The sequence below is a fragment of the Condylura cristata genome, unplaced genomic scaffold (assembly GCF_000260355.1).
Source record: "Condylura cristata isolate star-nosed mole 26May11 unplaced genomic scaffold, ConCri1.0 scaffold00006, whole genome shotgun sequence".
NCBI lineage: Eukaryota > Metazoa > Chordata > Mammalia > Eulipotyphla > Talpidae > Condylura > Condylura cristata.
This window is the reverse complement of record NW_004567107.1, coordinates 27,548,319-27,570,433: the sequence shown is the minus strand read 5'-3', so window position 1 is coordinate 27,570,433 and position 22,115 is coordinate 27,548,319. Positions and strand designations below refer to the sequence as shown.

The 22,115-nt window shown below is 41.0% G+C and overlaps 1 protein-coding gene across 1 annotated transcript in view; it reads left to right on the top strand.

The window, feature by feature from the left end:
• The window catches only part of NTRK2 (neurotrophic tyrosine kinase, receptor, type 2), a 316,763-nt gene extending 294,931 nt beyond the window's left edge, over window positions 1–21,832 (top strand). Inside the window, exons 17-18 of the mRNA XM_012721348.1 lie at window positions 14,101–14,259; window positions 15,089–21,832. Of these exons, the coding sequence (XP_012576802.1) occupies window positions 14,101–14,259; window positions 15,089–15,274 (345 nt within the window). The 3' untranslated portion in view covers window positions 15,275–21,832. The remainder of the gene's footprint in view (window positions 1–14,100; window positions 14,260–15,088) is intronic.
• The last annotated feature ends 283 nt before the right edge of the window (window positions 21,833–22,115 follow it).

The following is a 22,115-nucleotide window of genomic DNA, read 5'->3' as shown; positions in this document are numbered from 1 at the left end:
TCAACTACCTCCCTTGAGCTTCACAGATAGGATACAATAAGTATCATTGTCCCCATTCTGTAAGTATAAAACATCCCATTTGGAGGGATGCTGCTATTTGCCAGTCACAGGGACAGCGTTGAGTCTCTGCAGTGGGTCACCAGAGAGAATGGTGTCCCTCAGCTCTAGCAGTGGACCCGATGTAATGTGATCCTGGGGCAGGGCTGCTTCTGTTATCCCAAAGTTATTGCCTGAATGTTGCTTTTTGCTTCCTTCTAGCCATAGAGCTCTTCACCACCTCCTCTAGAATTTAGACCGTTGGAGAAACATATGAGTTTGAGCTAGGCATATAGTTCTTATTCCAGCTTGGAAGTGGACAGACTGTAAGATATAGTCACTTATTTACATTTGCTTAGTTAGTAAATGTCTGAACTACAACAGGAAACTAATTCTTGACTCCAAGATCTCTTTACTTCTACCAGGACCTCCCAAATAGTAGCCTAGATAGACTTTGGATGCAAGATGGTATTTAGAAACCTGACACTCCTAAAGTCACAAATTGAACATGACTTATGCTTCTAATGCATCAATTCTGATATGTGATTTGGAGACAAAGCATTGCTCTTCATAATAACTCATGGGAGTCAAATGCAACCATTATATTAAACTTGAAAGTGAAATTTTTAAAAGAAATTCCATGTTTGGCATAAGCACCTCAGACGAGGTCCATTGAGACATGGCCTCAATGACCCTCGATGCCCCTGATCTTATACTTCTTCCACAGTTGTGGTTGCCTTTGTGGAAAGTTTTGAGAAACATACAGCCACATCACACTGGTTTCCCACAACTCTGAGCTGCCATTATTTATTGTGCACAGAAACTGGGTTCCTGTTTCACAATTATGAAACAGCTGCTGCTTATAATATGTGCACTTTCTATGGATATGTTTAATCTGTGGGTATGCCTGGAGAGGTATGAGAAAAATGAGTTTTAAATGTAATGTCTTTAGCACAGAATGTGGCACACCGAGTAGCTACTATGTCATTGTGTTTTTTATATTATTTCTTAGTTCTCATGATCATCATAAGAAATCACAATGTCCTTTATACTATAGGTTGTAATCTCTACATATTACATATATCACACAGATAGCAGAAAAGAATGATAATAATGCCAGGTCGCCATTCAGAGTTCCCTAGAGGAAGCAACTGTCCCATTATTGTTACATCAAATGGACACAAGACATCAGTTTCTGTATCAGAATGAACTTCCACAGCTGGGAGGAAAGAGGACTTTTATTCATTTTTAACTGACTCTGGTGTATTAAATCCACATCTCAAATTAATGGTGGAATGTTCATTCTGGCAGGGTCTTCAGTGTTAACTAACAAGCTGGGTTAATGGTGGGACAGATATGTGGTGTCTACCCAGAAACCTGATCTCCCCACTTACTGGACATGATGCTGTCAGGGTAGCAGTAATCACTGTAAGCACAGCTGGTGTGGAGAGTGTTATTTCTAATACAGAGACGCTTTTCTTCCCGACTCTGTTGACAAATCACTTTTTTCTTTCCTTTCTGAAAGCTTGCTGGAATATTAACCTCTCTGAGTTATTTCCTTAGAAACAATTTCACATTCACATTGTGATACTAAATCAACATAATGTAATCACCTTAATATAGACAATGACATGAACATATTTTGCTCCTGCCTTTGTTGTTGCCTTTGCTTACAACATGTCAGTCCCTCTAGGCTTTTCACCAGGAAAGGATATAATGCTTTGGTATCCAATGCTAAAGAGTCAGATGGCCTCTTGGGTTTAAAACCAGAGTGCTCACAAGACCATAAAAAGCTCAGTAACAGTGAACATTAAAATAATGGCAGCTTGGCCCTCCCTGGTGGCGCAGCACTAAGAAGCTAAAGCCGCTTCCACATGAGTTCGATTCCCAGCTGCCCCGGAGGTGACCACATGGCGCAGCAGACCTCTCCTGACCCGCCAGCTGCTCCCCTCAGCAGTGTACTTCGTAGATCTGTTCTGCTCCCCACTCTGTCCCTGGTGAATCCTCTCACCCTCCGCATCTCTGGCCTGTACCCCAGTTCTGTATGAATAAAATAAATAAATCTTTAAAAAAAATAAATAATGGCAGCTTGATGAAACATATATAGTTAGAATGCAGTTTCCCATTGCTGAGTGATGAAGAAGTACAGTAATAACCACCCCAGACAGCATGCCGTGTTCGTTCTTTCTATCACTTTCCATAGATCCATTTGGAAAATCCCCTATCAAAGTTGATAACAGGTAGTGGAATAAGAGTGGAGGAGGCAGTGAGAGGAAAGGAGAGAACATGTGATTGTTGTCAAGTTTCGCGTTATTAAAATGAAGAATTCTTGCTTCTAGATCCAAGGTAATCACCTTGGATCCTTAAACATTTGGTGTGTTTGAGAGAAGACTTATTTGCTCCCGGTTAGAGCCAATTATAAAACAAGGTAAAGCTGTATTACTCCTAAGACTGGGGTTCTTTGGCTCTTTGAGTTGTATATGATATCCAACAGGCGGCTCTATGTCATGGGGGTTGGAGGCCCACAGGGATGCCCCCAGGAGATGACACATAGTACAGGGACATTCTGCCTGCATGTATGGATCATTAAGGAAGTACGATGCCTGTTCACGCTCCCCAGCTACCCTTAGGAGAACTGGAGTAGAATAGGGGTAGGGTTGGGACTGAGACCACTCTTGGGTTTATACTGGAAAAGCACTGAACCTGAGCTTGCTATGGAACAATTTTCCAGGTTTAAGGCATCTGATGCGCTTCAGACTTAGCTGGTAATATAGAAGCCAAGATTTATCAGGAAGGGAAGGTGATAGTGGGGGGTGAAGATTTCACTTGTGGGTATGCAGATACTGATGTAGGACCATAGATTTTGGCTGGATCAGAATCACATGGTTCCTAGTATTCAGTGTTCTTGCTGCCTCAGTGGGCCCTGGAATCAGAAGAGAAGCCATGTCAAGGAGAGCGAGCGTTATAAACTGAAAGTTGCACCCTTCCTCCCCTATTCAAATCTAAATTTTGAGCCCTCAGTGTCTCCAGATTTGGAGATGGGCCCTCTAAGGAAGTAATTAAAGTTAACAGGGGTCCTAGGGTGAGACCTCGATCCAATAGGACTAGTGTCCTTACAAGAAGAGAGAGAAGTTAGTCTTCTCTTGCACAAACCCAAGCTCCAGGGAGCTCTCTGCCAGGCAGAAGCTAAAGCAGCTGCTACCTTGACCCTTGACCTCTAACCTCTAGAACCAAGAAATAAACATTTGCTGTTTTAGCTATCCAGACATCGCTAAAAAATTTGTATGGTAGCCCAAATGAATTCTAGGGCAAGTTAAGGATAACTGGGCCTGAAAACATGAAATTACAATATCACAAGCGACTAAAGTTTATTCTTGCATCTGACTCCATGTCAGACTTGAAACAGAATGGACAGAGAGTCAAGCGTTTGGAGATTAGATTCTGGTATAGTCTCTTTTTTGCTGCGTGGGCTTGGATAGGTCATATTGTCTCCTAGACTCAGATTGTTCATCTCTCCAGTTAAAATAAAAGATTATTTCTGGTTTACACTGTATGATCATTGAGGAAACTAACACGCAGGTTAAAAACAATAGTTAATATTTATTGTATACTCTATTGTTTTAAGAGGTCTATTTACTTTGAAGTCAGGCTGAATAAGGTATAATAACAAATAGAAAAATTCACCTTTTTTTAGTGTACAATTCTGAGTTTTGACAAACACCACTGCTTAATTGACACCTCAATCAACTTGTGAATCACTGTTGTCTCCTCCTAAAATTTTTTTAAAAGATTTATTTATTTATGGATACAGAACTGGGGTACAGGCCAGAGGTATGGGGGAAGGGATGTGAGAGGATTCACCAGAGACAGTGTGTGGAGCAGAACAGGCAGATGTAGTGAAATACACCGCTGAGGGGAACAGCAGGTGGGTCAGGAGAGGTCTGCTGCGCCACATAGGTCAGCTCCTTGGCAGGAGATCGAACTCATGCTGCATAGGCTGTGGAGAGCTTCTTAGTGCTGTGCTTGTGCCTCCAGGGAGGGCCTCATCCTAAAATTTCAATGTGCACCTGTAAGGCAGGCAAGACCCACCCTCCCACTACCTGTCCCCAATTCCTAGCACTTGACAAGCATGTTTCCTGAACCTTTATTTTGCCTTTTCAAGGTGATCACATAACTGGTATCACCCAATGGCACCAAAGACCTTTCTGATACCACTCACTTAACTCTTCACTACCCTATTTTAAGGCAGGTATGATCATTATCAGATAAATGTGAATTGTCTATGAAAAGCCAAAATATTTATCTTGCTATAGATAAATATTACCATATATATGTAATGAACATTAGGTATCCTTTTTATTGTTATTGTTATTTTCAGTAATTGCTGTTATTTGATGGTGGAAAAAAGACTTAATCAATTCTCAATGGAAACTTTGTGTTGAATTTGCATTTTCTGCCCATCTAAAATTCAAGTGTCAGGAGATACTGATGATGAAAGCTCTTGGCCTTTTCCTTTAAAACATAATTATTTTCCTTTTTCTGGCAGGATATATGTGTTATTTTGAAAAAGAAAAATCACAACTGTATGGTTAGCAATAAGGTCCAGCACACCCTCTCTCTGGCTAATCCAAAAACACTTGCTTTGAGTCACCAAGTCACAGCCCTATGTCTAATACCAGATTGGTAATGGCAAAAAGACAGTGAAAGATTTTCTAGGCTTCAAATAACAACAATTTGATGTGTATTGATAATTAATTCCTGTGTAAGAGAGCGTATTAAGAGACATCACCAGAATTCTGGACTCTCCTTGAAGTGCTGGGCAAAGCAGGATGGACTGATTTTCTTCCCATGAATCATCTCCCAGGTCAGTAGCCACATGCCACGGAGGCACCCCATCACTCTTTATAATAGGAGAATTATTATCTTCTTGGATGTGGTCTTAAAGTACCCACAGTCTGACCACAATTATTCCATGTTCTCCAAGGAGAGCATTTTGTGTAAATTGTTTCTCTCTCCTTTTTTAAACTTCATATTACAGATGCAATACATAATAAATAAATACAGTCCAGCTATTCCTTAAAGTTTATGACTTTCATGAATTTTTAAGCACCAGATCAGAAGAACTGCTGAAACAAAGCAATCAGGTATAGGGTGTGATGGGGAGTCTAGGAGCCCCTTCAATATTTAATGAGCCCAAAAGCCTCTCTAACAGTTAATCATCTCTTAATGGGGTTTACCCTTTGGCCTGCAAGTTTCTAAGGGAGTAAAATGTTTGGCTTCCAAACAAGTTATCACTCACTCATTGAGTAAATACCACAAAATGAAAGTGGCCTCCCAGGCACCATTGGTCTTTGCTAGTTGAGTTTCAAAGGTCCGAAACTAGCATTACTCATCTTTAAATCACTGGTGGTTTCAAAGTCAGATAGGCATTTATTTTGGATCTATAGAAAGGGGTCAGCCTACCTCTTTGCTCACCTAAACACAGAAAGGAGACCATGGGTGGGGAGCAAGTTGTAGTGGGCATAAGCATGGTGATTTAGGGAGATAAGAAAATAATTGGGCAAAAATAAATGCAACAATATTTGAAATGGGACATCACTGGGCCCTCCCAGGTGGCACAAGGGGTTAAAGCACAACTCTACGAGGCTATCCGCAGCCACTGCAGCACAGAGTTCGATCCCCAGCCAGGGACATGACCCACATGGTGCAGCAGACCTCTTCTGACCGCCCACTACTCCCCTCAGCAGTGTATTTCAGTCAGTCTGCCTGTTCTGCTTTACCATCTCTGGTGAATCCTCTTACCTCCAACACCTCTGGCCTGTACCCCAGTGCTTGTATGCATAAATAAATGTTTAAAACGGGACAGCACAAGTGAGATATGAGAGAAGATTCAAAGAAAGGGCAGTAGGAATGCATTGTGTGGGGGTAACAGTGAGAAGAATGGAAGCAGCAAGAGAAGAGAAGCTGATGATGAAGCAAAAAGATAGGGCTTGCATTCTGTGGGAAGCCAGGAATGACAAGACCAGTGTTTGTCATCTCCTCATGTATCTCCCAGTGCATCTGGAGATGTCTTGTGCATTCCTTGCTAACTCATACCAGGGATCAAGATGTTTTGCATATTTGTAAAAAATGAGAAAGAACCTAGACTCCCAGCATGAACAATAACAAGATAGAAAGCTGCGTTCAATGCTATCGGTTACATTTACCAAGTCATATTACACATGGTCAGCTAGCTCCTTAATTTCCATCATTCCTACTTTTCTGGTTTAGAAAAATAAATTATTATTTTTTAAGCCACAAGGAATTTTTCCTAAGTTTTAACCAAAGTATCAAAGACCTTAAGTCCAAATATTTGAGGGGGGGAGGTAAGAAAAATTAATATTGAAGTTGAATTGATTAAATGTGTTCCATTTAGTTTTAAAATAAATCATTGGTTTCTAATACTACATGTTCACCAAGAGTCTTATTTTCTTAAATACCATCGCAATAGATAGATGTAAAGGACACCCAGGCCCAGGTATTTTAACTACAATGTAGTTATTATTTTTCTTTTTAACCAGACATCTTATACATACTTGCCATCATAATTATGACTTGTCAACGAAGTGAACATTAAAGGTTAAGCTAGCTGTTCTTGGCTTGATATGTTTTAAAAATAGAGTATTTCATTTCTGTAATGTTGCATTTCAGACACTAGGGATTTTTTGGAGTGGGTTCACAGGCCTCAGACATTGTTCTGATTAGCTTCCCAGGTTTATCCAGTTTGCAATGATTAGCCGCACCATCCCCTCCAAACCCCAGGGTTATTTAGTCCTTTCCTTTTTCATGGTTTCACTTTTTTCTCTAGTCTCTGTCCTTTTTCTTCAACCTAAGAGGTCATGAGATGTTAGCCCCCACCTGTGGAAAAATACCTCCTCACATTTGGCATTCTGAGGTCTTCCTAGATTGCATTGTTCCAAATCTTTACCATAGACTCTCCCATCTACTGTACAGATGGCAAACCAAAGAGTGTAGTTTGTCACACAACTTAGAGAGTTCTCATCCCGCATGTAAACGCCAGTATTCTGAGTTGCATTTAAAGAGGTTATGGATTAAATGGAATGGTTCTCATCTGTAGCACATAAATCAATTAGGCAAATTATTTCAATCCATTTGTTCTAAGGCTTGGCTCTATTCAGAGTTTAGAGAAGTTATTGCAGGGTGGATGAGAAGACATCATTGTGCATCACTCCAAGAACACAGGAGAATTCCTCCCCAGTGTAAACACTCCCACTGACCCCCTCATGCCCTGCCAACCATAACTAATGAGCATCCTCTCCTCTGAAGGAATGTGACCTGTTAACAAAAGGAGTGAGTGCCTGTATTTTTATCAAGGCTATACCAAAGAGCAGCCATCTTCCTGAATTTGGATAAGTCAATGAGCTGTAGCGTAGGTGGGGAGCTCCTTGAAATGGTGCCTTTAGAAGACCTCCCTGGTGGCTCAGTGAGCTGGAGTGCTGCACTGTGAAGCTAAGCCAAGCCATGGCCTCTTCAGTGTGAGTTCGATCCCTACCCCGGAGGTGGCCCACATGGCGAAGCAGACCTTGCCTGTCTCGCTCACTGCTCCTCTCAGCAGTGTACTTTGTTGATCTGCCTGTTCTGCTCCCCACTCTGTTTCTAATGAATCCTCTCGCCGCTCCTATACCCCTGGCCTGTAACTATTTCTGTATGCATAAATAAATAAAATTTAAACATATATATATCTCTTGGAAGTAGGTAGAAAGGAAACTTTCCAAGAGGCATGAGTTGCTTTGATCTTGATAAGGAGCTACCGTAGGAGCTGGCTGAACACCGACATGTGTTGTAACTTGCAGAAACCAGAAATGTAGAGCACGTGTGACTTTAAGAAACTATTTAAACGCTCTGAACCATAGGTGCATGATTTGTAATGTGATTATACACAACAGAAGGTAGTAATTGGGTTCAAGTGAAGGACTAAGTGGGAATTTTTTGGAAAGGTGAGATCGTATATATTGATATTAATGGATGCTATGGCTACAAAATGGAGGTGGATAATTGCATACAGAACTAGAACCCCATTGCTTGGGTTGAGAAAATTAAAAATTGCAAGCCCTCGTCAACATCCCAGCTAGATTCACCAACTCACATCAGTTCAGTCTGGAAAGGCTAGCAAACAGCATGTGACTGACCCAACTTGATCACCAGAGCCTCTTCTGGCACCAAGGCATTCCCAGCAGGCAAAGCGGCAGCCCAGAATCCCAGCGCCATTCTCGGCTAGCATTCCATCTCGCAAATATTGAAGCAATGGTGTGAGGGCAAGTTGCCAAGTAGCACAACGCAAAACAAATGTCTTATTGTGTTTGTTGCAGCACAGTATGTGGTTTGTGAGGTCCAAAAGCCATCCAGCAACTGTGGCTGGAATGTGACAGTAATTTGTTACAACGGTGACATTTTTTTGTCTGCTTTTGTGACATGCTCCAACATCCTGAGAGAAGGTTGCAAACAAAATGTTCAGAAATGTTCTAAACGGGTTTAGAAAACTTGTGAACCCTGTCTGAACTTTTATTAGCTTCTCCCACCACTCACCCATTTGACATCAGAACAAGGACAGCATTATTTATAACAGCATGTGTGAAATCCCAGAAGGGATTCTTGAAAGAATTAAACTGAAAAATCTGTCGTCCCAAAGAGACTGCGAGCATAAAATAAATGATTAGATGGGAAAACATGTAAATCAAAATATGAATCTTTTTTTCTCCTTTAAAGGAAACAGTAGCTTTTTCTCTGGTCATTAGCAACACCGGACAGAGAGCCTGGCCGTTGTGGGCAGCCCGCGGCACCTGTGCCTGCAGGTGAGGGGTGCAGGAGAGTCCCAGTGTTGACTGTCTCGAGGCTGCTCCCCTCAAGGAAATAAGCATTGAGGTCTACAAAAGAGAAGGCAATACTTGAAAGCACTTAGTGCATTACAGTTCATAAAGTGCTTTACAAATGTTGTCTGCCTGAGTTTTTACCTTATGACAACCCCAGGAGGAAGATATTATTATCCACATTTTACAGTTGGAGAAACTAGAACATGGAGGTTTGACAATGGGTCCAGGATACCCAAATGGGACATTAGTGCTCAGGAGTGTGTGTCCTGAGAACTGGGTTTCTGTTCCTTTCTTTTCTTGTCTCCTCAGAGATTTTACTTATTTTTTTAAAATTAATTTAATTTTAAAAGAGATAATGGTTTTCTTTTTTTAAATAGCAGTATAATTGACATAAAAACTACTATGTTAGTTCCAGGTTTTCGATAGAATTCATTATTTGTGTATATTGTGAAATGATCCCACAATAAGTCTATATTCATTACTGCACAGTTACAAATATATTTTTAGTGGCAAGGATGTTTCAGATCTATTCTCCAAGTGGTTTTTGATAAGCAACCATATTCATAACTATATTCTACATGCTGTACAGTATCCTCCTATGACATATATTTTATAGTTGGAAATCTACTTTTTTTTAAAGATTTTATTTATATATGCTTACAGAGTTGGGATACAGACCAGAGGTGTGGTGGGTGAGAGGATTCACCAGAGACAGAGTGGGGAGCAAGAACAGGCAGATCTACTGAAATACACTGCTGAGGGAGCAGCGGGCAGGTCAGGAGAAGTCTGCCACGCCATGTGGATCAGCTGCCTGGCCAGGGATTGAACTCGTGCCTCAGTGGCTTCTGAGAGCTTCATAATGCGGTGCTTTAACCCACTATGCCACGAGGAAGGGCCCTTGGAAATCTACTTTTTGACCCTTCTAATGGCATGAGTCAAATGTTGCTCACTGACAGCAATGAGGGATGTACAGGGGAAATGGAATCTCTTGCTAAGTCTAGATGTCCCAACATGTGTTTTGTTTTTAGCTGTGTGGTTCTAAGAAATGTAAGGGATTTTCCAGCACTTTCCTTTTACCCATAAACACACAAATTGATACAGGACAGTAAGGAGCACTAAAACTGGCAAGGACAGTGCCCAAATAGTTTACCAGTCACTGTCTGAGTTTTCACCCATATGCACAATCGCAAGACTACTCAGGTTCGAAGAACAATAATAATGAGATTTATTTAAGAAATAAGGGAAAAGAGACACTAAGGTCACAAATGTCTGTTTACCTCACCCAAAGTGTCCAATGTGTCTTAAACACAAAGACTCCTGAGATGGCGTCTTCCCGCCACTGAGAGCCTGGATCAATTGGCAGCTACACAACAGACTGGGATCCAGCTCACGAAGACAGCAGAAGACACAACAAGAGATGCTCACGAGAGCTGCCGAGATGTGCCAGCACAGCACCAGACAGCATCTAAAACACCAGCTGCAGCATCCAATGACCTGACAAACAGTTCATACTCATGCAGTTCAGCAAGGCACCCAGCTCCAGGTCTTCACTTTCCCATCCAGGTTGGAACAGCAACAAAGCTGAGAACAGTTTCAGCTGCTCAGCTACCTGCAAAGCCCCAGAACTTTTCTTCTCAGAGGTTGGCTCCTGGACGCCTGTCCATGTCCAAAAGGAGATCTGCCTTCTGGAAGATCAACATGATGGGGGAAGAAATGGCTAACCCCAGAATGGCTGAAGATCCAAAAAAAAAAAAAAAAAAGATGAAATCCCAAACTCCTTATCTTGGGGGCTAATTATTCAGTCCTTGTAGTTCTTATCAGAGTCTCCACCCCACCTAATACTTCCTTTGTATTTTGCCTGGGGCTATTCATCCTCACTAGCAACCCCCTCCAGGGGGCGCCACCTGTAACAACCTTCTGCTTCAGCCTCCGATTACAAAATTAGTTAAATTCACTAAGTTCAAGAAACTTAACTCTGCTCTGTCAAATGCCTCATATACTTTAACAAGACTGTGCAGTATGAATCTCCAGGAAGCAAAGAGGGTGACTTGCTTGCTGCGCATCTGATACATTTGACATAGGAAATTTGTGGGGAGATAGTGTTTAATATTTTGCAGGTCTAGCAGCTGAAAGACCACTAATTCTTCCATAATGTCCTACTCTTTTCACTCTTGCAAACTATGTATTCTCTTCTCTGGTTTCCAATTTCAATGTCCCAATGAAAGAAATAATTACCTATTTTTCACTAAACTCCTGTGCGTGGGCAGAGACCTGTCACTCTGACACTGGTGTACACTGTTAAATTAGCCTTTGAACCACAAAAGGATCTTGTCCCATGAAGCTGTAAAAAGGAATCCGCAGACATTTTAGATAAGTAAGCAGAGAGCAACAAACTTTAAGAAAGCAAAGTCTATTTAAAGGAAGAAAGTAAGGACTCTCAGGTATGCTGTATTGGGGAGGAGCAAGGAAGCCATTGTGGGTCCGTGTGGAAGGCTACTGAAAGCCATTTTTGCCCCCTGAAATCTCATTATCCTACTTTGTGGCTGCTTCTTTCTCCCAGTATGGGAGATGTGCCCATTTCACCAGGTCTTACTTGAGCATTTACTTCTGCTCTAGGTCTTAGTTTCACAATAGTTTCACTGTCTTTGTTTAGTCCTCCTGGACTTTCTGACCTCATCTCTGATGGGTAGCACTTAGAATTTACTGTCCTTATCTCAGAAGCCTTTTCAACTCCCCTAAAGCCCCTGAGGCTGCCTAATGAACCCTAACTTGCCCCAGGACTCACCTCCAGTTAACTCTATGTCATGGGGTACCCTATAATACCACAAGCCTCTCTTTTGTGCCTGGATGTGGACACACAGCACCTGGGGGAACCAGACTCCCCCGAGTACCTGAGAGAATCTGGAAATGTTAAAAACACCTTGTGTAGGCCCTCCCTGGTGGTGCAGCAAGTTAAAGCACAGCACTAAGAAGCTAAAGCCACTTCAGCATGAGTTCGATCCCAAGCCTTGGAGGTGACCCACATAGCGTGGCAGACCTCTCCTGACTGCCGCTCTCCTCATTAGTATACTTCATTGATCTACCTGTTCTACTCCCCTTTCTCTCTCTGGTGGATCCTCTCACCACACTCTGCACCTCTGGTCTGTAGCTCAGTTGTATGAATAAATTAAATCTTTTAAAAAAAAACATGGGATTCCTGGAAGGGCAGGCTACCTCATCATCCAGCCAGAAACTTTCCAATATGGCTGAACACAGGTTGTGTTTTGAATATCAAAGCTGAAGGTGAGTTTTGCTGTCACATCACTTCCTGGCATGCCCAGGCAGCTCGTTGGGAGAAATCTGTGCTCACTGAACAGAGAATACCTGTCACTGCTGGGTGAGAGAACAACCAGTAAATGGAAAGATGATGAAATTTAACCTGATTCCATTTAATGTATGAACATGTGGTATATTCAAAGTTGAACTGTAAAGATAGGGGGGACATTAGCCCTGAGCCAGCAAATTATGTCCACACTTGTAAAATTTGAAGTCATGTATTAAGGACAGTAATGGGAAAAAACCTCTTCCTTTCACACTCCTGTGCTTTCTTTGATGCTAACAGCACTATTTGGAATCACCAAACATACTAGATATTTCTGAAACTCTCAGCAACTTGGGCTTGAGTTGAGTGGCATTTCTCAAATGCTGTTAGTCTATTGCTTTCCTTTAATGTTAAAGGTGGATATTCAGAATTATAAGTGGTGTAAAAACTCTATGTGATACTAGCCCAGGAACTTGGAGGCTGAGAATTCTGTAAGTTCTAACCCCTGCTGTCCTGTGCCCTCATTCACCTGCCACCCTCACCCCAAGAGTAGCATTGGGGCTGGTCATGCCCCACAGAAAGCCACCTTGCAGAAATCTGGCCATGGCTTTTCATCAGGCAGCCTTGACAAGAGACCAACCTGAACATCAAATTCTTTTCTGCAGCAATTAGGAATTTCGACAAGTCTCCTTTGTCAAACAAAGCATACTTTGTGATCATGCTCTTGCCATCTAATGTCTTATGTTTTTACTAAAATGGTCTTTTCAGACATTACTTCTTTCTTTCTTAAATAAGTTCAGTAGCAGTGCGTTGGAGCAAAGTTTTGCTTGGAGTCCAAAAACCTGTGTTCTTCATGTCTCTAACAACTTGACCCTCACTTGCCTCATCTGTAGTAGGACTAATAACTTCAGCCCTGCCCATTCCTGGGCTGTGGCAAGACTATTTAAGACAGTGCTGTGCCCTCCTTCTAATACCTTAAAACAGAAGTGCTGGTATTGCTAAGGAAGGTTGCTGGGAGGTATTTTACATGTTATCCCGATCAAAGTCATCTTGTAAATTGGAAGACTGAGTCATCTTCCTACCAGAAAGAGTGTGTGTGTGTGTGTGTGTGTGTGTGTTTTATTCAAGATGAATCTCCACCCCATCAGCATCTCTGTTCCTATCTAGTTTTGAGAAAAAGAAAAGTACAAATAATGTGGGGGAAAAAAATTTAACTTTTCTTTGCCCTCTCTCTTGTCGGAGATTATAAAGAAATAGTGTTTATAAACTTTGATTATAAAGAAATAAATGTTGATAAACAACTTCAGGAATAAACACACAGAAAGGAAAGGAAAGCTGTCCCGCTACATCTCTCTTCCATACCTGTGAGTTCCTATGAGCTGACCTTTCATGAGCAACTCTGAAAATCACAACAGAGCATTCCTGCTTGACTACCAATGGACAGTAGCCAATATCAAGAGGCAGACCAAGAGACACCTGGACCACCGTTGATTGATTACATGATTATCTCCATGGTGGTCCTAAGATAACACTACCGTGATAACATCAACACCTATACTTTGCTGACGCAAATGTTTCTTGACATATGGTCACAATGCCCCATCCTCTTTCCCTTGTAAACCTTCAGCCCCCTTACCTCCTTGGGCCTTATTCCTCATTCCACTGTCCTGTGATGAGCTTTTACTAAACCGTAGGCTTTCCTTAAATGGCCCAAGGGCTTGTGCTCATGTAGCAGAGTCTTGTCTTGCAAACCTGCTCCACGACCACTGTGTTCCTCATCACCTTCGCACTGCAAAGCAGCAGCAAAGTTCCTGTCACAGCGCATAACTTTCCTGCATGGGTAGGACTTGGTTCTGGGTGACTGACTCCCCCTTGTTTGTTGCTTCCCCTCAGGTTGGTGGCCACACAATGCTGCCCATTCGCTGGATGCCTCCGGAGAGCATCATGTACAGGAAGTTCACTACAGAGAGTGACGTCTGGAGCCTGGGGGTTGTGTTGTGGGAGATCTTCACGTATGGCAAACAGCCCTGGTACCAGCTGTCAAACAATGAGGTAGGCAGCAGCCAGGCCAGGACCACACCCCAAAGGCTGCCGGTGAGGCACATTCGTTGGCTGGAAGGCAGGACTTGATCTGATGTGGCTTTGTTGGGAGCTTTACCCAAATGGCCTACTGTGTATCTAAATGTCATGGACAAAGCAAATTACTCTCCGCATTTAAAGAGTTTTAGCAAGGAAAGCACAAACAATGTTTACTGACACACCCTCATTCTGTGGTGAAGGGATGAAGACTCACTTTGTGCTGCTCATCAAGTAAATTAATGGCAGATGTGCATCCTGCTGTCTTAGAGACCATCTAATTTTTTGTTAGTGTTGGAATAAGATTTTGAGGTTCTTTCCTCCTGAACATTTCACCAAAACATTGACTCCTAATGAACAGCTTCAGTATTATGTTTTCCTATTTTAATGCTGTTGTAAATATATCTATATTTGAGGCATAGTTTCTCGATTAGGTCCTTCAATTCTTCTTCAGGTCCACAGCTGTCTTTTTCCAATTCCGTTACTCAAAATGGCCACATTTTCTATAGCCTGGGGTTCCATCTCAGGTTAGTGAAAGTAAAGCACATTAGAATTTCAGGGTGACATTTGGGAGCTTTTCATCAATTATTTCTCCACCAGTTTGGTGAAATCAGTGTGTCCTAAAAACTGGAGATAAACTAACCAAAGTAGCCATGTTCTACCTGTCTGATACTTGCTGTCTTCCTTCTGAAATGTAAACATGGAGTGGGCTTTGCTAGCACAGCACTCCCTTTGCAATACCATTTATTCCACCTGCATCTTCTTTCTTCTCGTCTGACCTGACTTTGATCTTTGTCCTGTGCAGGTTATAGAATGCATCACTCAGGGTCGAGTCTTGCAACGACCTCGAACATGCCCCCAGGAGGTCTATGAGTTGATGCTGGGGTGCTGGCAACGAGAGCCCCACATGAGGAAGAACATCAAGGGCATCCACACCCTCCTTCAGAACTTGGCCAAGGCATCTCCTGTCTACCTGGATATTCTAGGCTAACTCCCGTTCCCCAGACCCATCCTACCCAAGCACCTCCTCAGATGGCCAAGAGGATGAACGTCTTTTAACTGCCGCTGGATGCCACCAATCTGCTGTTCTTCACTCTGACAGTCTGAACAACAAAGACACTGAGAAGCTTTCAGAGGGGAGCAATGTGTACTTCTCCATCCATAGACACAGTATGGACTTCTTTTTGGCATTTTCTCTTTATCTCTTACCATCTCCTTTGGTTTGTTCCCTAGTTTTTTATTTTTGTCTTTCTTTTCTTCTTCTTCTTTATTTTTTTTGAGTTTTCCCTGCTTCACAGTTTCTACCCTTTCTTTTTTAATCAATCTGGCTTCTGCATTACTATTAACTCTGCATAGACAAAGGCCTTAACAAACCTAATTTGTTATATCAGCAGACTCTCCAGTTTGCCCACCACAACTAACAATGCCTTGTTGTATTCCTGCCTTTGATGTGGATGAAAAAAAGGGAAAACAAATCTTTGACTTAAACTTTGTCACTTCTGCTGTACAGACACCGAGAGTTTCTATGGATTCACTTCTATTTATTTATTATTATTACTGTTCTTATTGTTTTTGGATGGCTTCAACCTGTGTATGAAAAAGGAAAACTTTGTGTTCAATCTGGAAAGCCTTTGTTTGTGGGAGATCAAAGCCAGAAAGAAAGAAGATTTACTCTAAAACCACACTATGCGAGGAACAAAGACAACTATTTGGATCAGCTGCCGTTAGTCCCTATTTAAGAAAAACTCAGAGAATGTCAACTGGGAAGAATCTATTCAGCTTCTTCCCCTGAGGACCCTTCTGAGGAGCATAAAGACTGTTGTACTCTGTGCCATGAACTAGTCTCTTCCCATCACCAGAAACACTCGTGTAGTAGAGAGAAAAGATGGCTTCCTTGAGACATAAGATGGCACATCACAGACTCGACAGGTCTTCTCTTTGAAGGTCATGGTAATAGCACTGGTCTGTTTTTCCAAGTGTTATCCACTGAGCCTTTATCAAGTTCAGTTGAAAATAGGTGAATTCTTGTCCAGAGATCTTTTCAGGGTCAGGTGGGACAGCCAAGAACTTGGAAAAAGATAAGACTAACTATAAATTTGGAGGCAAGTTTCTCTTACATTGAACTTTTCAGATAGCACTTCGCTCTGACCCCGTCCCTCCTCTCCACCCCTCCTTTTAACTGTGCAAGCAAAATTGTGCATGGTCTTCGTCGATTACTACCTTGTCTGCAGAAACTACCACTCCAGACTTCGTGCCGCTGATAGCTAGAGCAGACCCACAAAAGGTATAACTTATATAATTAGGGGAAGCTAATGGAGTTCATTAGCTGAGTATTAATGTCTCTTGGTTGTATGGTGGTGATGGATTTTTCTAAGTACGGACCCTGAAGCCTGGATGTCCTCACCTGCCTCCAATGCACTGTGAGAAGGGCAGAATCTATGCCTGAGGGAAAGGAAACCCCACCCTGGGACGTCACATGCCTTGCTGTTCAGTGTACACAGGCCGTGTCCTTGCTCTGGGCTGTGGTTGGGAGAGTGGTTTCATTCCACGTGTACTCCATGGTCAGTCTGCTGTTTCGTTTTCTTCACTCCAGTAAATTATGTAAAAATAAAATATTGGGCACATCATGCCAATGGGAGGCTATGCCCAGGCCAAGTTTCTGAGCATGGTCAATGGTTTTGGGAAAAGAGATTGTAAATTTAAGTAGAAATTTACAGTTATGGTGATGATCAGTTAGTTATACCAAGAAAGAAAAATATTTCTGTTCCTCAAGAAAATTTGCTACCCTCTGTGAGGGGAATTTTGCTAACTTGACAACTTTCTAACATGAGCCAGATTGAAAAGGAGTGATTTTAATTCATCTTAGGTCATTTTATTCATATTTGTTTCAGACGGTGCAATTGCTCTGTTTAAGTTTTACTTGCGCCCTTAATTTCTGGAGTAACTCATTTTCTATTACAGGCTTTGAAAGCCAGTTCTCAAAATATCAAGTGTCAACTAACAGAGAACAAAAGGAAATCCAGTAGCATCTTTGGGCAAGGGAAGGGGGTTGGACTAGATGAATCCTACAGTCCCTTCAAGTTCTGGGCTGGCCTATGAGACATAGGAGTTATTTGTTCTCTTTGCTGGCGAAAAACAACCCCTCCAGAATACACATAATAATATAATGAAAGCCATATCTCCATGATATATACATGCGTGTATATATCTTATTAAGGACGCTGGTACTGTTAAAACACTGTGGCTCTCTGAAGCAGTAAAGAAGGGGCAGATTTGTACAAAACTTTTCTAGATTCCATCAGCAATGACGTGAAAACCTACACGGGTTTGTCATTCTGCAGGACCAGCCAGCTGCTCTGGAGAAGGAAGCTGCAAGTTATTTGTTTTATCTTAACAGAGAGCAAAGGTGGCAATACTCTAAGGGATCAAGCTGAAGGAGGGCTGTGCGGTTTTAAAGCAGGGATTTGTTTAAGGCAAATGAGAAAATGGGAGCATTCCATTCCAGTTTTGTGTTTCCCTCTGAAGGAGAAAAAAGCAAAAAAAAAAAAATTCTCTTTACCTTCTGACAAGTCCCTCAAGGTCTTGAAATGAAAGGTTCTATGCAAGTGCAAAGTTTTATAATTACTTATATTGCCTACTATTATTTTTCCTCTGTTGTCTCAAGAGTATGTACTGGTTTCAGAGACGTCTTGCATTGAAAGAATATCCGATTGCTTTTAAAGCAGGTAAATGACCCTGAGAATATCTTAGAATATACATCACTGTTCCTATACCATCCCTGCTGCTCATGCTTTTCTAATTTTTAGAAAAGGCACATCATCATTCTAAAATCATTCTGCTGCTCACAGAATATAGACTGACTGTCATCAAAGTCATTAAAAATCTACAGTAGTAGTGACAAACCTAATTCTCTAGAACCAAATCAGTCTCACAATTGTTTCCATTTATAAATCGTTTGATAGTTTTCCAAACACTTTCCACATGTTAGCAAATTATTCCTATTTTTTATAGGGGAGGGAATTTTGAGAATCAGAGAAGTTAAATAGCATGCTAAAAATCTCCAGGCTAGCTTCTGGCACCACTGGGGCCTAGTCTCAAGTATTCTGATTCTACAGTTTGGTTTTGTCCACTAGAGACTCTAATATACAGACATGCAGTTCAGGAAAGCAAGCTACACATTCATTGAAGCAGCCTATTAAGTTAAAACAGTGAAATACAAGAGATGACAAGCAGCTGAGATATTGTGCTATATAGTCATATTCATAGCTTCAGCTAATCCTTGTACACTGACCCAACGCCATAATCAGGCTTATTTAGAAAATATTTTGAACTATGCTATAAAGGGTTATATCAGAATTCATAGTGTGCATATGTGTTCACATCAGCGCTACCTGTGGTATTTTCATGTATTTTATGTGTGTTATAAATACTTGATTTATACATATAAAGACACACATTCGCAGTGTGTTTGTGTGCTTATGTATAAATTTATAGGCACACAGTAATAGGGATAATTATAAGTAGGGTGCAGTATGAATAATTTGCTTAAAATTTGCTAAATAACCAAAACTTTTTAATGTCATGTTGCTGTTAGTGCTTCCATTTTCCATGTGGGTAGACTACGTCACACTTTTCAACTCTGTTCAGTACTGCATGGGTGGAAGACATATTTAAGATAATGTGCTTCCCCAACAACTGAATCAAAGCCATCCCGCTACATTGAGTCCTTTCTTTGGCTCCTTGCAAAGGGAAATGCAGACTGAAATAATCTTCTTATGTAAAGGTCCAGGAAAGGAAAATTGATTTTTGAAATCTTTTTGCACATTTTATGATGTACATCTTGTCCCACTATGACCCCTTGTATTCAGAATCCAAGCATTCCAGAAGGGAGCTGGAATGTTGGGTGCCTGAGTCTTGAAGTTCAATGGTGAGCACCAAGACAGAACCTTGAGGTGAGCAATTCTTAGGAATTCCCACATCTGAATGTGAATGCAAGTAACAAGAGCAGAAAATGCTGTCCTTTGCAAAGAGCCTTGACAATGACAGGACCCCAGACGGGAGTAGACTTTTGACTTTTCTTTTTGCCAATTGGAACTTCTACAATGCCAATAACATTAAGTTGTATAGCTCTTTCTATACATGACTACATATACGCATGCCCTCATTTATTTTGTTCTCCCTTCTTCCTCCCATGTGAGAATTTTTATTTTCAAGAACGAGTTCTGTTTTGACCCTGTGTCACTGCTACAGATATCTCAAGAGGGGAAGGCCTGTGACCCACTGCTGGGATGGCTAAATAAGCAGTAAAAGCAGTTTCTTCACAACCCATAAACCTGGAATGCGGACACTCCAAGGTTGTGATAGCAAATGCTCTTCTAAAGAATGAGGGTAGGAGAGATTTATACTTAAGCTGACAGCACATGAAGGAATGCTTTCCTGGTTGTCAGGGCTGGAAGGAGTCACTGCTGCTCAAGTCAAAGGATCTTGAAGATCCTTAGGTTTTGCATTTCTCCCCTTTCATTTCCTTTTCCATTTATTTATTTATTTATTTATTTATTTATTTATTTATTTATTTATTTATTTATTTATTTATTTATTCATTCATTCATTCATTCATTCATTCTATGGATATCTTTTGCTCCATTCATCACAAACACAAAGCAAAGCAAAAAAAATTATATATATATGTATGTGTATATACATTATATATATATATATACACACACACACACACACACACACATGTTGCAGGCAAAACACTGTGAATTTCACAACAGCAACCAAGCAACTATTTTGCCATCTTAACATACGTCTCAGGAGACGAATGGGAAAATGTGGGGATGTCATTTTTTAGTCTATGCATTCTAGGCTAGGTCTGTGTTTGTTTTCTTTTTTTGGTCCGTGCATTAATAACAATGACCCTGAGTAAAGTTTGGCTGAATGTTCAGCATACTGGAGCAAGTATAATAAGAGCTGCTAATAGCCACATGTTTAAACTGAAAAAAAATTGGAGAATATGAAATGAAACATAAAGGCCTACATCTTGCAGCTTGCATATCTTACTATTGCTTTCAAAATGTATAAAACAGCTGGAAATGTTTTAAATACAAGGTCTTTGAATTAAATATGGATTTTCAATATATAATCCCTTGACAACTAACCAAATCATGGTGAAATGTTGCTCCCTGCGTTCATTGATCATTACCCATCACTTACAAATCTGCCTAGAGATGTGGATACTCTCTGCATTTGCTTCTGTACATGGAGAGATGTTTGTATATATCCAGGCCGTGTACACACACACCACATTTCAATATCTCTCTAAAGATATACTGCCCCTTAAATTGTGACCTAGTATTTGGAACTCTTTATCTTTTTATTTGCTTTCTTTCCTTTTAATGTGACGTCTCTGTGCTGATACTTACCAGTTCTTGTTTTGCAATGTTTTGAGGTCCATTGCTTTACTAAGGTCCATTGCATCTTGGCTGATTTCCAAGTGACACCAGAATATCAGTGTTTAAAAAAAAAAAAAAAGTTTTGTTTGTAAATCATGTGACCAGCTTCTCTCAACCTGACATGGAAAGTCTCTTGTACTACAGTGTATTTAATAAAAATGATGTCTTACAATAAATAACATCCTCCAAAAAGAGACACTAAAAGTGACATGATTACTTCAACAATGTATAGAATTTTTCACAAGGCATGGTGTGCTCTTTTTTTCTGTCTGTCTGTCTGTCTGTATATATTTTAGATACAGTCACAGCAGATGCTCACAATGTTCACTGGCTGACAGTGATGAGAGCAGGTGATCTTCAGTACAATTTCCCCAACTAATCCCTCCATAATCTAACACTTTCAACATATCTTGGATAATTGGGGCATTACGCTCCAACAGAACTTTCTGCAGTGATGTAAATGCACTACCCAGTACAGTAGCCATTAGCCACATTGACATTTGAAATGTGGCAAAGTGACTGAAGAAGTCAGTTTCAAATTTTACTTCATTTCAGTCGGTTTGCATTTGAATAAGAACATGTGGCTTGTGGCTACCATGTTAGGTAACAGAGAGAGAGAGGAGAGAATCATTATGATACGGTGGTTCCTGAAAGATCAGACATAAGACTCTACCAAAAGAAATATGTGTTCGCATTGGGCAGCATTAGGGATCAGAACTACCCTGAAACTAAAGTAACCAATCAAAAATGAAATGCCACACTCTGTTGGTCTCTCGGTTAAGTGGCATTTCTGGATTCATACAGATTAGGGAGAAAAAATAAGGGTGATTTTACAGGTGTCTTGTAGATTCTTCCTTTTCATCAGAATGCTTTATTCAGGTTTTCTTTTTCAATATCACAGTCATACTTGCCAGTGTCTAACATCGTCCCCTCGGCTTCCTCCAAGAGGCACAGGAAATACGGGCACAACCTTCCTGTGGGAGCTTTGAAAACATAAGCTTCTCAGGAACTCTGCCTCATGAACCCCTGTGAGTGGTGCAGATATGCTTTCCTTAAGTTAAAAAAAAAAAAAAAAAAAAAAAAACAGGTTAAAACTCAGCAAAGACTTGGACCCCAAAACTGTATAAGGGAAGAAACAGTCTATCCAAAAATCCAAGTAGATCCTGTGTCTCCATAGGGTCAAAGTATATAGTCCACTCAAAGCAACTAGATTACTAAAGGACTAATGTTAAACTGGGGATGATGGGTCAGCCATTACGCTGTTTGGGCTACTGATGGTCTAACGTTTACCACACTACATTTATATATATATATGTCTTATCACTGGTACAAATTACAATGGCATCACTCTAAATTCCAAACCTAAAGCTAAGTGTC